This window comes from Podospora pseudoanserina, chromosome 3, assembly GCF_035222485.1.
Source record: "Podospora pseudoanserina strain CBS 124.78 chromosome 3, whole genome shotgun sequence".
NCBI lineage: Eukaryota > Fungi > Ascomycota > Sordariomycetes > Sordariales > Podosporaceae > Podospora > Podospora pseudoanserina.
Genome location: NC_085922.1, coordinates 991,144 through 1,003,452, shown reverse-complemented (window position 1 = coordinate 1,003,452; position 12,309 = coordinate 991,144). Strand labels below are relative to the sequence as shown.

Here is a 12,309-nt window from a genome sequence, read left to right as displayed (position 1 = left end):
GAGCTTGAAAGTACAAGCTCGATGTACCGATGTACCTATATTTTCTACAGCCCGTTTTATTTTCGATTTTTTTTGTCAGCGCTTATATGATTCAGGTTCATTGGAAGACTTAGGGGTGTGAATGTAGAAATAATGAAGAAATCTTCCTCAGAATTTGGCAGTATGTCTTCCAGAAACAGCATAGGATTTCTCTCGAAATGAGAGTCTGGCTGTACTTGACAGCGGCCACAATTGTAAAGCGGTTTGACTGGGAGATGTACGAGACAACTTTGGGAAGGGACATTGCTTGCCATAGGGATGCTTTTGTGGCACTTGGAGCTCATGATAGTCCGGGGGTACGGGCTACAATGTCACGGCGCAAGCTTTAGGCAGATATGATCGGTTGATGTGATTGGAAACATTCTTGGACAGTTGTTGGGCTGGTGACCTAGGAAAGTCACTGACTGCGAAAATGAGGCCAAAATTGGCCAGAAAAAATGGTAAACAAAATTAGTATTACAGTAGTTGGTTGTTGGCTAAAAAGAAAAACAGTAAGAAAATCCAGCCCCAAAAGCAAACCGGTGTGGGTCTGGGAAAACCCAGGCCATTCAGTGTCCCACAACAGTTGATTGTCTGACTATGACTGTTTCTATGCGCACTTTGACTCTTAAAGTCTCGGTGAGGTTATGTCTAGTTCCCCTGTCTGAGCATTTAGCAAACTGGATGGTATCTGGGATAATTGAGTTGAACATGAAGATGTAGTTTCTGTCTCGATTGATCGAAGAAGTTTATTTCTCTACAGGTATCGACATAATGACCTGTCACTGGGAGCATATGGCGAGGGGCTCCTTCCTTCTGTAGGGCAGCTAGGCTGGAGTGGTGAAGTAGTGTCAGAAAAAATCGCAAGTGTCTGGCCTTTTTTTCCTCTTGTTATCAAGAACGTCAAGATGGGGGCCGCGAGCCCTTACACGCCGCCTCCAACGCCTAAGCACACGCCTCCCAGGACGCCGCCGCGGACGCCGCCACTAACACCCCCTCCGGGCCCTCCTCCTCCTCCTCCGCCTCCGCCGCCGCCGCCACCTCCAGCCCCGCCCCCCGTGACCGGCTGCTCGCGCGGCTGAGAGATTGTCGGTAACCCCAGCTATTCAGTTTTGCTTTCTGACGATGTAGTGTTTCTTTGGCGTTTCCTCGGATGTTTGGAACAGTCAAGTGGCTGTTCTTGACTTTTGGTCGAGTTGCTTGTTCCATCGAAACCTCTTGCACTTTCCCGTCACTTTTTGCTTCGAGCTTCTCAGCCATAGGTCTGGGAAGGTCAATATTTCGAAAGATGGCCTCACCTCTATTGAGACTCTTCACATCTGCCATCTCCACTCTATCATTTTCATATGATGTTCAGATAGGCCATTTTGGGAAGCTATGTCTAATGGACTTCTGCAAGTCATGAATCTGGATTGATTCATGCCAAGCAATGTCTTTCAGTGTTTTAGTTCTTACCCAGCCAAAAGCCACCTCAAATCATAGACCCACATTCCCAACGGCGCCTTGTCTTGGCCTTCTTGGCTGTGTTGTGATCGCGACAGCCAACCCCTGGCCGGCCACCGTTTCTTGGCTTTCGTCATCAGTTTGAGCGCCCACTCGTCATGCATTCAGCTGTTCCAAGGCGTCGGGTGCCAGCCAAGGCAATCAAGCACACGACACGTTCTAGACCTTTCAGGAACCATATTTGAGCAAGACATCTACCACACCTAGACCTCTTTCCCAGATCTTCTGCGCATGGTGCCTGAACCATCACACCCTCCAAGAGAAGCTTATCAGCTACGCCCAGAGCACTTCCAAAGCCTCGACTAACACACCACACCTTGTAGCAGACGACATCAAAACCATCACCATGGGGTCTACCGGCCTCTTCGAATCTTTTCTCGGCGCCATCCAGGCCTCCCTCTCAGTCCTCCTCGTCATGACCTATGGCGGCATCGCGGGCTGGCTGGGACTTCTCGACCGCAAAAGCAGCAAGAAGATCTCCAAGATCTGCGTCCAGCTTTTTTTGCCTGCGCTTCTCATCACCAAAGTCGGCTCTCAACTCGACCTCGACTCCGTCAGCAACTATGTCCCCATCGTCATCTGGGGTGTAGTCTGCCACATTGTCTCCTTTGGCATCGGCATGCTCGCCCAATTCGGTTTCGGAATGCCCAACTGGGCCTCGGTCGCCATCCTCATCAACAACACCACGAGTTACCCGCTCCTCCTCATTGGGGCACTACAAGAGACGGGAATTTTGGACACGCTGGTCATGGGAGATGAATCCAGCGAGGAAGCAGTCGAGCGCGCCAAGTCGTACTTTTTGGTGTTTTCAACAATCTCCAACTGCATTACTTTTGCGGTTGGTCCTCGTTTGCTCGAGGACACGGACTCGTGGGATGGCGAGGACAGGGATGGCGAGGACGAGAGCGGAGGCGGGAATCACGATGATGAAGAAGCGAGTGCGGACGAGCAGACTCGTCTCCTCGGGAACCGGAACAGCTCGTCGAGTGGGCGCGACAACCGGCAGCAGAACTACACGGACGAGCACCCTTTTTTTGTGTCGCAGAAGCAGTGGGATGGTCTCTCCCCTCGTGCCCAGTGGTGGGTGTCGCTCGTCCTGTCCTTTTTCAACGCCCCCCTCATTGGGGCGGTGATTGGCGCTGTGGTTGGCCTGGCTCCCCCTCTTCACAAGGCCTTTTTTGCCCCGACTCAAGAAGGCGGTATCTTCACCGCTTGGTTGACCGCTTCCCTCAAGACGATCAGCCAGTTGTTTGCGCCCCTGCCTGTCCTCGTCACTGGGCTTTCGCTGTTCAACTCGATCAAGGAGTTCCGCAAGAGCAGGAAACAAGGGAGGGAAGATGGGAAGCTGAGGAAGATTGTCCCCTGGGGTACGGTGTCGTTTATTCTGCTGGTGCGGTTTGTCATCTGGCCGGCGATGAGCATCGGGACGATTTGGCTGCTGGCGACGAAGACGGATTGGGTGGGGAGTGATCCTATTTTGTGGTTTACCATGATGCTTATGCCTGCGGGGCCATCGGCACAGAAGCTAATTAGTTTGGTGCAGGTTACGGAGGGGGTGGGGGGTGAGCAGGAGGGGGCGATTGCGAGGTTGTTGACGATTTCGTATATTATTAGCCCGTTGTTGAGTTTGACGGTTGTGGGGAGTTTGAGGGCTTGTCAGGGGGTTTTGGATGGGTGATTCTAGGGGGGATGGGTATTGAAGGGATGTTCAAGGGATATTCATGGGGGTGTTGAGGTTACGGAAGGGCGTGCTGTGTGTTTTTGAGGCCTTCAAGGTATTAGATGAGGCCCTAGCATGGGTTAAATGAGGCCTATCAAGTATATTATATGGTATATTGAAGATAATAAGAGGCCTACCAGATATAATAAGAGGCCTGTCGAAAATAATTAGGGGGCTCTTTCCAATGTTTAGAGGCCTATCTACCATTCCACAAGGCACCTTGATTATCCAGTGAGGTAGGTTGACGTTTTGAAGACACATGTGAGTGTTATTCTGACGCCCACTAGTTTTACATCAAGGCATCCTTCGTGATTGGCATATGGTAGGGTCTGATGTAGATGCTTTGTCTCCTCAAAAATGAAACGTTGGGCATGGAACGACATCATTTTGCTCACATTTTAGACTTGACAGTGCGGAAGACACATCAACAACACTGGGAGTCATGGAAATAAGTTCCTTGTCAATATCCAACTCTCGAGCGTTGTTGAACTTGTTATTTCTATTGACAGAAAACCAGACAGTAATTGTATACCACCAAAACAGGACCTAGACCCGTCTTACCATGACCGGGCCAAACCATTAGACATTGTCCGCTTAGACCCCGGTTGCCCAAGTACACCACCCATCCCGTCTTCATCAATCATCACGACATCCAATCGACCAACACGGCCATGTCACGTCCCCAGCCTTCCACGAGAATAACCATTTTCCTCCCTGGTATAACCATCTCACCAATACCCGCACCAAGATGGCCACTGAATCACCTGCCAACCATCACCCAACCTATTCACAAACTCCCGCCCGTCAACGTGTAACCCCTTTCACGGTCCTGTACTCGGGCGTGAGCGAGCACAAAGTAAAGCGCACACTACTCTGGCCTGTGGGAATTCCATTTGACGGCTGCTCTCTGGCCTGTGCGCGCGTGGCCCGCTCCTAATGGTGGTTCTGATGTTGTGGGGTGGAAGGGGTGTAGGAGGTAGGTGAAAGGTGATGGGGAGGGGTGGTGGAAGAAGGAGAGGTGGGAAGGGTGGTGAAAGGAAAGGGTTAGATGGAAGAGGGTATCAGACGGGGGTTGAGATAAGAAGAGAGCAAGGCGGGGAGAGGGGGTTGAGCGGCAATGTGGAAAAAGGGTGATATGAGAAAAGGGGGTCAATGTCAACTTCAAGTTGTTACAAAAAACCATCGTTCCAACACTCCGGTAGGAGTTCAGCTCTCTAAATTCCAACATTCAATCTAAAAAATCTCTCCCGAACCACCCCCCCTCTCCCCTTCTCCTTCAAACCCCCCTCCATCTAGTCCCCCCCAGGGAAATCCACAATCTCAAACTCCCTCGGCCCGCTATAACTGACATCATTATCAAACGGATTCCTCTCGTCGTTCAAATTCACATAGATATCCTCCTTCGGCACCCTATACGTCCCCAACACCCCGTCAACCGTGACATTAAACACCGCGTCGTTTCTATCCGTCTCTGCCCCTCTGGGATGGTTGAACGTCCAGTCGACCCTCTCGTTATCGCAGTGACCTAGTCCTTGATACACATACCCCAGCCAGGTTGCGCCTGAGAAGCCTAGCTCGACTGAGGCCCAGCAGGAGACTGGGGGGGTGGAGGGAAGGGTGGGGGATGTGAGGTTGAATTCGAAGCTGGAAACGGACGGGTCAGTATGAGTGGGGAGGGAGAGTAGGGAGGGAGAGTGGGGAGGGAGAGGGGGCCAGAAAAGGGGTGATGGAAAGGGGGTGTAGTTGTTGGGTTACACACCGGCAGCCACTGCTCAAATGCGGCTTTGAGGCGAAGAAGCCTGAGATGTGGTAGGGGCCGTGAGCGGCAGCTGTTGCGTCAGGGACTGGCGTGCTGTTGGACAGGCCGACGAGGGCGGCAGCGGCAGCGAGGGAGAAAATCGACTTCATCGTTGTGATATTTTTGTTGAAACTTGAAGGGGTAGTAAAGCAAAGGGATCTGTGAGAGTATGCTAACGTGGATGGTGAGTGTGAGAGGATGATGACATGAAAGCAGATCAAGGGTTAGACTCAAGGGTCAATTTATACACACCAATTCCATCCTTTGATCGAGCATATTATCGCAACAACGTCATATCTCGTTGCGGTCGGGTCTTCCTGCATCGTATTCCTAAACATCGTATTCATCGGTGCGGACTAATCCTATAAATATCTCGGTGCTATTTGGACGCTGACAACAAGTTGTGATTCGTTCTGAGCTCGATCAACCAGACTCCGGCTGTACCATGATCGACCAGCTGTCAGGCAGTGTAATGTAACCATGAATTGTTCACTTCAGTGGCGCCAGACCATTAGCTGGCTGGTACGATGAAGGAACCTGGATAAATCCGAGGTGACCGGCTGTACAGTGTCGCGTTGGGCGGGCAGGGCTTATTTCCGGTGAACCCAAAGAGGCAGGACATGCAATACGCCAGTTCAGATGACCAGGGCATCCAGTCAGCATATAGTTGCGGTGTAGAAACTGTAGCTCTACAACAGCGCCACCAATCAAAAGCTCAAGCCACAATAAAACATGACATGAAACTAATAAGCATTATCAATAGTGACTGCTAGCTATATATACAACCTGTCTACCCAAAAACCCCATCGCAACAGACTTAGAGCTTGTACGCGGCCTTCTTGCCGGTGTACTTGAGCGAGAAGATACCGCGCTCAATGGAGTTGAGGAGGATGTAGCCGGACTTGAAGTAGGGGTAGACGGACCAGGTGCCGAGGAACTCGGTGACACCGTTGACATCATCGTCCTCCGGGTGGCAGTCGAAGAAGCCCGTCTCCTTGAACTTGGCGCCGGTAGGGTCGACCTTGACGGAGGAGACATCGACGACGCGGAGGCCGGAGCCGTAGTTGGCCTGGTAGGTGAGACCATCGATGACCTATTGAGCAGCATGTTAGCGATCTGAACACTTCAAATCTCACAAGAGAAAAACTCACGTATTGGTTGTGGTCGATGGACTTGGCAGGGGACTGGTAGTAACCAGTGTTGACGGGGGCCTCGAGGTTGGCAACGTTGAAGATGTAGGTGGTGGTGCGGCCGTTGGCAGCAGGCCCGACCTTGTTCTGCTCATCGAGCTCGTCATCGAGGAGGAGGAAGGACTGGTTCTCATCAATGAGCCAGCCCTGGTGAGAGTAGGCATTGCCCTCATAGGGAGTACGGGAGACGACGGCGGGGGCCGACTTGTTGGTGACGTCCATGACGGTGAGGGTGTCCTCGTTGAAGTTGAAGCAGATCTCACGACCCTTGTAGGCGGCGCTGGGGCCCTTGTAGATGACGCACTGGGCATCGTGAACGTAACCGTCCTGGGGAATGCAGCCAGGGGACACTGGCTTGAGGGGATTGGAAACGTCAACCATGAACATGCCACCGGCGCAGGGGGTGTTGCGGGCGTTGGCGCCGGAGCGGCCACCGACGGCGTAGATCATGTTGGTCTCCTCGTGGGCAACGATGTTGTGGGTGGCACCGACGCCATCGAAGAGGGTGATGTCGGTCTCCTTGCTGAAGACCTTGGGCTTAAAGAAGAAGGGGTTCCACCAGGGCTTGACGTCGAGAAGCTTGCGGAGGTCGAAGATCTGGATACCGTGGTTGTTGGCCTCGGCGCCAATGTAGGCATAGTCGCCAATGACCTTGATATCTCTCCACGAGACGATCTCGGTCTGGGTGTCGAGGCGGCCGATGTACTCGAGACGACCGAGACCGGTGATCTCAACGAAGGCGACACCGTCGGTCTGACCAACGATACCGAACTCGCGCTTGGACTTCTTGTCGGTCCAGCCCCAGACATCGTTGCCGGCCTTGGAGGCGGAGCCGAGATCCTCGTGGGAGAGGAAAGCCTGGAGGTTGACGTTGTTGCAGGAGTACTCGCCGGCCTTGCCGTTTCTGCAAGGAACGGTGCTGAAGAGGGCCTTGTAGAGCTTGGAACCACCGAAGAGACCGGAGGCGCGAGCGGCATCCCACTGCTTGATCTTCAGAGCCATGACTTCCTCATGTTTGCTGGCGGCCTCGGCGGAGAGGCCGGCAGAGACAGTCGTCGCGCCGAAAGCGGCAGCGGCGACAACGGAAGTAACCTTCATGTTGGCGGTTGGACGTGGTTGGCTTGAGGGTAGATGGATGAAGAAGAAGAAGTGGTGGTGGAAGAAGGAGATCAGAGGAGAGGATGTCCCGAGTCTGACTGACCTCTCTCTCTTTGTCTTGACGGCGAGGGTGAGGGCCCGTCGGTATTTATAATTGTCGATCAACGGAGACCGTGGGTGCTATTCTTGGAGTACCATGTCAATGTCAGCATCGCCTTTGGAGTTGCTTCCCCTCCCGCTCCTGCTCCTCCTACTGTCCATCACGGTCCATCACGGTCCCCAATACTGCAACCCATGCATGCGGGCAGGTCGTCGTTGGTAGAGTCGTCGTGAAGGGGAATCTTGGCCCGGTTATCATGCTAGCTAATCACGTCAGCCATCTGCTCCTCTGGTGAACTGCCAGAAGAGGCAGGTTTCAACGGCTGATCCTTGACTGTTCGGGTCTAGGGTGGTATCTTGCCGACAAGGCTTGGTCTTGTCAACTTCCTTTCCCGACAGCCGGGCTCCACAGATCCAGGCACAAGGTCCAAAGAATTTGTGGGGGAACCGTTGGAGGTTCCATTCCCGGGCAAGTGTGGTGGAGTTGGCCAAGAGGGTTCTCCGGGTTGGTGCGGCGTAGCACCTGTCTCGGCATTGCTCGGCGCCTTATATTCCATGCTTCTAACAGTGGGGGAGATATCGATATTCACAGAGGAGATGGGGTGAAGGAGCCAGTGGGAGCATGAAGGACGGTTATTTCCAGAAGATGAGAAGCCATGCAAGCCATGCACCTATCAACAGCCAAGCCCCTTCCATGGCCCATCCAGCTTCCATATCTCTCCAACTTTCTCCAACAGTCCAAGACTCCCAAGAACTCGCAAGCCTCTCCAGCTTCCATCTTTCGTTAACCCCTCCCAATCCTCCAACCGGCGTGCCGGCCACCTGCTGCTCGTGTGAGCACATGCATGCCGCTTGCCACCCGACATTCGGTCAACCAAATTGCGGCAACACTACCTTGCACTACCTACGGCTTCCCGGCCCAAAACTTCGAGACGAATTCCTCGATCCCTGTAAACTTGTAGTCGGGGAAGATGCGGTTCCACTCATCCGATACCACCAACTCGTCATCCACCAACGCAAGCAGAAAACCCGAAAACGCCGCCTTGGAGAAGGCCGCCCGCGTCTCCTCGTCAAGGTGTTGAATCGAGGGGTGCTCAAGTGGTTTGACCCACGAACCGTTCCATTCTCCTTTTCTGAGGCTATCAACATCCAGCAGCTCAACTTCGAATTTCTTGCCTGTATTGTGTTATTGGATTAGAGTACTGCCATGTGACGAGCCAAGACGTAGTAGGTAGGACGCCAAAAGATTCAGGTTGGGAAGTCAACAAACCTCTTATCTTCTCCCCAATCGCTAGCTCCTCGGCGAGCGTAAGTGTTTCACCCGCGATGCCTCCAATCTTTGGCCACTCGCCTTCGTATTCGATTGCCTTTGCGACGATGTTGGCGACATCCCGGACTGTGGTGGCCGTCAAGCGGGGTTTGAGACTCCCGGGAGCGAGCAACTTGTGGTTTGCAAAGTCAATGGGGAGGAAATCGTTCGTCTTGAGATGCTTGTTGATGTTCTCGTTGGCGTGGTAGTCAGTGAATATGCCAGGCTGGAACAGACAGTACTCGATGACTTTGCCGTCCTTGTTCTTTTCTTCGAGATAGTCGCGGATGGCCACCTTGCTGGCGGCCCACTGGAGATGAGTGTAGCGAGCACTAGCTGTGTCAGTGTCATGTTGTCGGGCTGAGGCCTACGAAGATGGGCCTACATAAACCACTCGCTCGGAGCGAAGCGCTTGACTCCGACTGCGATGGCGGCGTCAATGAGAGTCTTTTGAGCGATGCCATCGGGGTCATTCTGAACAACCACAAACGAGAGAACAGTATGGACGCCCTGAAGGACCTTCTTCAGCTCAGCTGGGTTGTGAAAGTCGACCTTGAGTGGGGTTGTGCCCTCGACAATTTCCTCTGGGGCAAGTTCCTATCTGGAGTCAGATCATGGGCCAGAGATTGCGTCTGCTACTGTTGGGTTGACTTACCCGGCGAGCAAGCGTGATCACTTCATGCTTCGCAGTAGCGACAAGAACTTCGATGATCTCACGAGCGACCTCTTCAATAATGAATGTGGTTAGCTTTGCAAGCTGCGAGGTGTGGTGGCCTGTGACTTACGGCCCGGAGCGGCAACGGCAATCTTGACCATTTTCGCGGTTGTCGGGGATACCTTAGTGTGTCTTGGAGTGGGTGGAATATCGCGATATCGTGTTTGAAGGTATGAAGTCCTTGAGACACAATGGGTACACAATGGACGTATTTATTTGTCCCGAATCGTACGCCAGCAGTCTTACTCCTGCGGACTCACAAGTTGCAGACCACAGCTCCGTGGGTGTTGTCGGCACCATGGTTACGCCGACATGTGTCGTGCTTGCCAATCACGATAAACTGAACGCCATGGTGTCTGCCTGAATTCTGCCCTTCCGTCGTTCTGAATACGCCGAGCTCTGATACGCCAATGCGAAGGAATGGTCGCACTAGAGTCCGAGATGTGCAGTGGTGACGGTTCCGAGTCAAAGCTAAGACTGGAAAGGCGAAGGACAGTTCAAATGGAGCATTGTCGGATGCACTCGCTTTCCGGATGCCGTAACGTACCGAGCGACAAGCATTCTTCACGCCACGGCGATCCACGGAGATCCACGGCGCTTTAGGAGGGGAATCATCCGGTCCCGGCACGGCGGTAGCTGGTGCCGTCGTATCTCGTGCCGTGTTGCAGAAGCTTGGCAAGGAGAATGTCAATTTTTTCTGAAGATCAATGGACGACGTACATGATGACTTCTTCGCTGAGCCAAAACCTACATTCACACAGCCATCACCACCACCAATGACAAACCCCAAAGTCCCAGCTCCACATTTTACACCCCCTGAATCAACATCCTGACCGACCTCACCACTCCCCTCCGAGTCTAACCCATCATCAATCTCCTCCTCCTCACTACAACCACATCCAGATAAATCCTCCTCCCCATTGAACGCACGCCCATACCGACAAATTTCCGCCTGCCTCAGACAATTATACCTCTCCACCGACCCCGAACACCTCAACAATCTTGGCCACGCCCCCTCCACACAGCTGCATTCCCAACAATACGCCACATACTCCTCCGGATCGTCCTCCCATATCCCCGCCTCCTCAGCCGTCCCCGAATTCAACGCGTCATATCTCTTGCAGGCATTCTCCCGGGTAAAACACCACTTCTGGTGCGGCAATATCTCTCGCAGATGCTGATTTGACTGCGGCAGACGGCGTTTCCTAAAGATTGTTAAACCATTTGAGGTAAGTACCTTAGGTATGGGGGTGACAAAGAACCAACCAAAATACTCAATACCTTCACGGGTAGGGCGGGGGAAAATAATTGAAGAATTCATTTCTTGGTCGCGTACTGCCGTGGTCCACCAGGTGTCGTTCTGGGAGCATGCCCCGATGGCTCCGAGCGTGATGGCTAGGAGGGTTGTGATGGGAGGGAGATACATCGAGGAACTGGGCTTGGGTTAGAGGTGGTTTTGGGAGAGCGAAGACCCAACAGAAAGCTGACGACGTGGATGGGAGCTGAAACAAGAATGCTGACTACCAGGTAGCTCCACATTCGTGCGATACGTCGCCGCGACTCTCCACCAGGCAAGAAGCAGTAGAGTGAGCTGGGGAGGCTTAGCTTTTGGCCATGAAACTTTTGCACGCGGTTCCGTCTGGATATACAAATGGATGGACTTGGTTTACTATTCATTGCCGTCTCAAACCACCATCATCACCGCCAACAATGCTCCCAAAACCCCAGCTGCACCTTTCCCAGCCCCTGAACCAACGATTTCCTCCTCTACAGCCGTAGACTGAGCTGCACCGGAAATCGCCTCCTCCGAATTGGGATGCTCTTTCTCGTGCGACGATGGCTGAGGTCCGCCGGTGACTACTGGACGGCCCTGCATGTCGTCCACCAAAGAAATGACCACGGAAGAAGTGACCGCAGTAGGCACCTCCCCCATATTCGAGGTTTCCACCACCCTACTCTCAGACGTCGCAATCCCGGCCATAGACACAATTGTCGAACTTGTCATCGAGGGTGTCAAGGGCGTGGAAGACACCACCGCAACGGCACCCACCCCCGTCACAACAGGCAACGGCAACAACGCAGGACATTCACACTTCGTCTTCCCCCACACCGGATCATCCTTCAACGCCTCCCTCTGAACAGCGCACCACTCCGCCTCCCGCTCACACTCCAACCGCGCCACCGACCCAGGATAAAGCCTCAGGTTCGGCCAGCTCTCATCCCTGCACTGGCATTTAAAGCAGTAGGGGATTCGCTTGTCAGGGTCATCCTGTCTGTTGTTCTCGGTGATGCATACGTTTTGGCCGGGGATGGTACCGCCCAATGGACTGCAGACTGCTTCACAAGTTTTGATTTGGCTCGGGCAGACGGTGTTGCCTGAAGTGTGTGTTAGCAATTACACGAGATCAATGGAGGCGGAGGGAACTAACCGTAGTATGCAATGCCATTTTCAGTTCTTCGTATGTTTGGCGTGAGACACCAATATCCCTGCTTTCTGGTGTCCCATTCCCAGTCGCGTGACAACACACCCGATGTTCCAAGGGCCAGGAGGCATGACGCGGTGATGAAACGCATGTAAGGCAGCAGGGCACTGTTCAAGGCGAGTGGAAAGAAAGATTCGGCAGGCTGACGGTGACCGGGAAAGGGACTTTTATATCGACTATTCCATGGAGCCCTCAACCACTAGCGGGTGGATGTCATCGCGATGTCTCCGCCCGTTACAGACTAAAAGAGACTAAACAACCCCGTCAATGTGACGAACCCCTATCCAGAACCTCTGAAAGGGATGCTAGTCGAAGGCGCTTCTAGACAATCTTGGTCCGGTACAGGTAAACACTGTACAACAAATAGCTTGCCTCA

At 53.1% G+C, this 12,309-nt stretch overlaps 5 protein-coding genes across 5 annotated transcripts; 1 reads left to right on the top strand and 4 right to left on the bottom strand.

The window, feature by feature from the left end:
- Positions 1–1,867: 1,867 nt before the first annotated feature.
- Positions 1,868–3,199, top strand: QC764_302890 (uncharacterized protein; the record flags this gene model as incomplete). The annotated part of the gene is made up of 1 exon (XM_062945404.1): positions 1,868–3,199. One exon carries the CDS (start codon positions 1,868–1,870, stop codon positions 3,197–3,199), a length of 1,332 nt encoding a protein of 443 aa, XP_062801376.1.
- Positions 3,200–4,522: 1,323 nt separating this feature from the next.
- Positions 4,523–5,149, bottom strand: QC764_302880 (uncharacterized protein; the record flags this gene model as incomplete). Its single annotated transcript, XM_062945403.1, has 2 exons — positions 4,523–4,885; positions 5,001–5,149. 2 exons carry the CDS (start codon positions 5,147–5,149, stop codon positions 4,534–4,536), a joined length of 501 nt encoding a protein of 166 aa, XP_062801375.1. The 3' UTR covers positions 4,523–4,533.
- A 707-nt stretch (positions 5,150–5,856) lies between these two features.
- QC764_0049670 (uncharacterized protein) lies at positions 5,857–7,327 on the bottom strand (the record flags this gene model as incomplete). Its single annotated transcript, XM_062940394.1, has 2 exons — positions 5,857–6,132; positions 6,191–7,327. 2 exons carry the CDS (start codon positions 7,325–7,327, stop codon positions 5,857–5,859), a joined length of 1,413 nt encoding a protein of 470 aa, XP_062801374.1.
- A 1,003-nt stretch (positions 7,328–8,330) lies between these two features.
- Positions 8,331–9,747, bottom strand: QC764_302860 (uncharacterized protein; the record flags this gene model as incomplete). The annotated part of the gene is made up of 5 exons (XM_062945402.1): positions 9,521–9,747; positions 9,391–9,461; positions 9,121–9,332; positions 8,697–9,067; positions 8,331–8,602 (listed from the first exon to the last, which is right to left on the bottom strand). The coding sequence occupies exons 1-5, from the start codon at positions 9,549–9,551 to the stop codon at positions 8,331–8,333; spliced, it is 957 nt and encodes a 318-aa protein (XP_062801373.1). The 5' UTR covers positions 9,552–9,747.
- Positions 9,748–11,059: 1,312 nt separating this feature from the next.
- Positions 11,060–12,179, bottom strand: QC764_302855 (uncharacterized protein). Its single transcript, XM_062945401.1, has 2 exons — positions 11,880–12,179; positions 11,060–11,826 (listed from the first exon to the last, which is right to left on the bottom strand). The coding sequence occupies exons 1-2, from the start codon at positions 12,022–12,024 to the stop codon at positions 11,135–11,137; spliced, it is 837 nt and encodes a 278-aa protein (XP_062801372.1). The 5' UTR covers positions 12,025–12,179; the 3' UTR covers positions 11,060–11,134.
- Between the last annotated feature and the right edge of the window lie 130 nt (positions 12,180–12,309).

Excerpts from the sequence above, each read along its gene's own strand:
- QC764_302855 (XM_062945401.1), bottom strand. The coding sequence starts at position 12,024 with ATGCGTTTCATCACCGCGTCATGCCTCCTGGCCCTTGGAACATCGGGT. Across the intron at positions 11,827-11,879 it reads AAATGGCATTGCATACTACG|GCAACACCGTCTGCCCGAGC; the intron begins GTTAGTTCCCTC and ends CACACACTTCAG.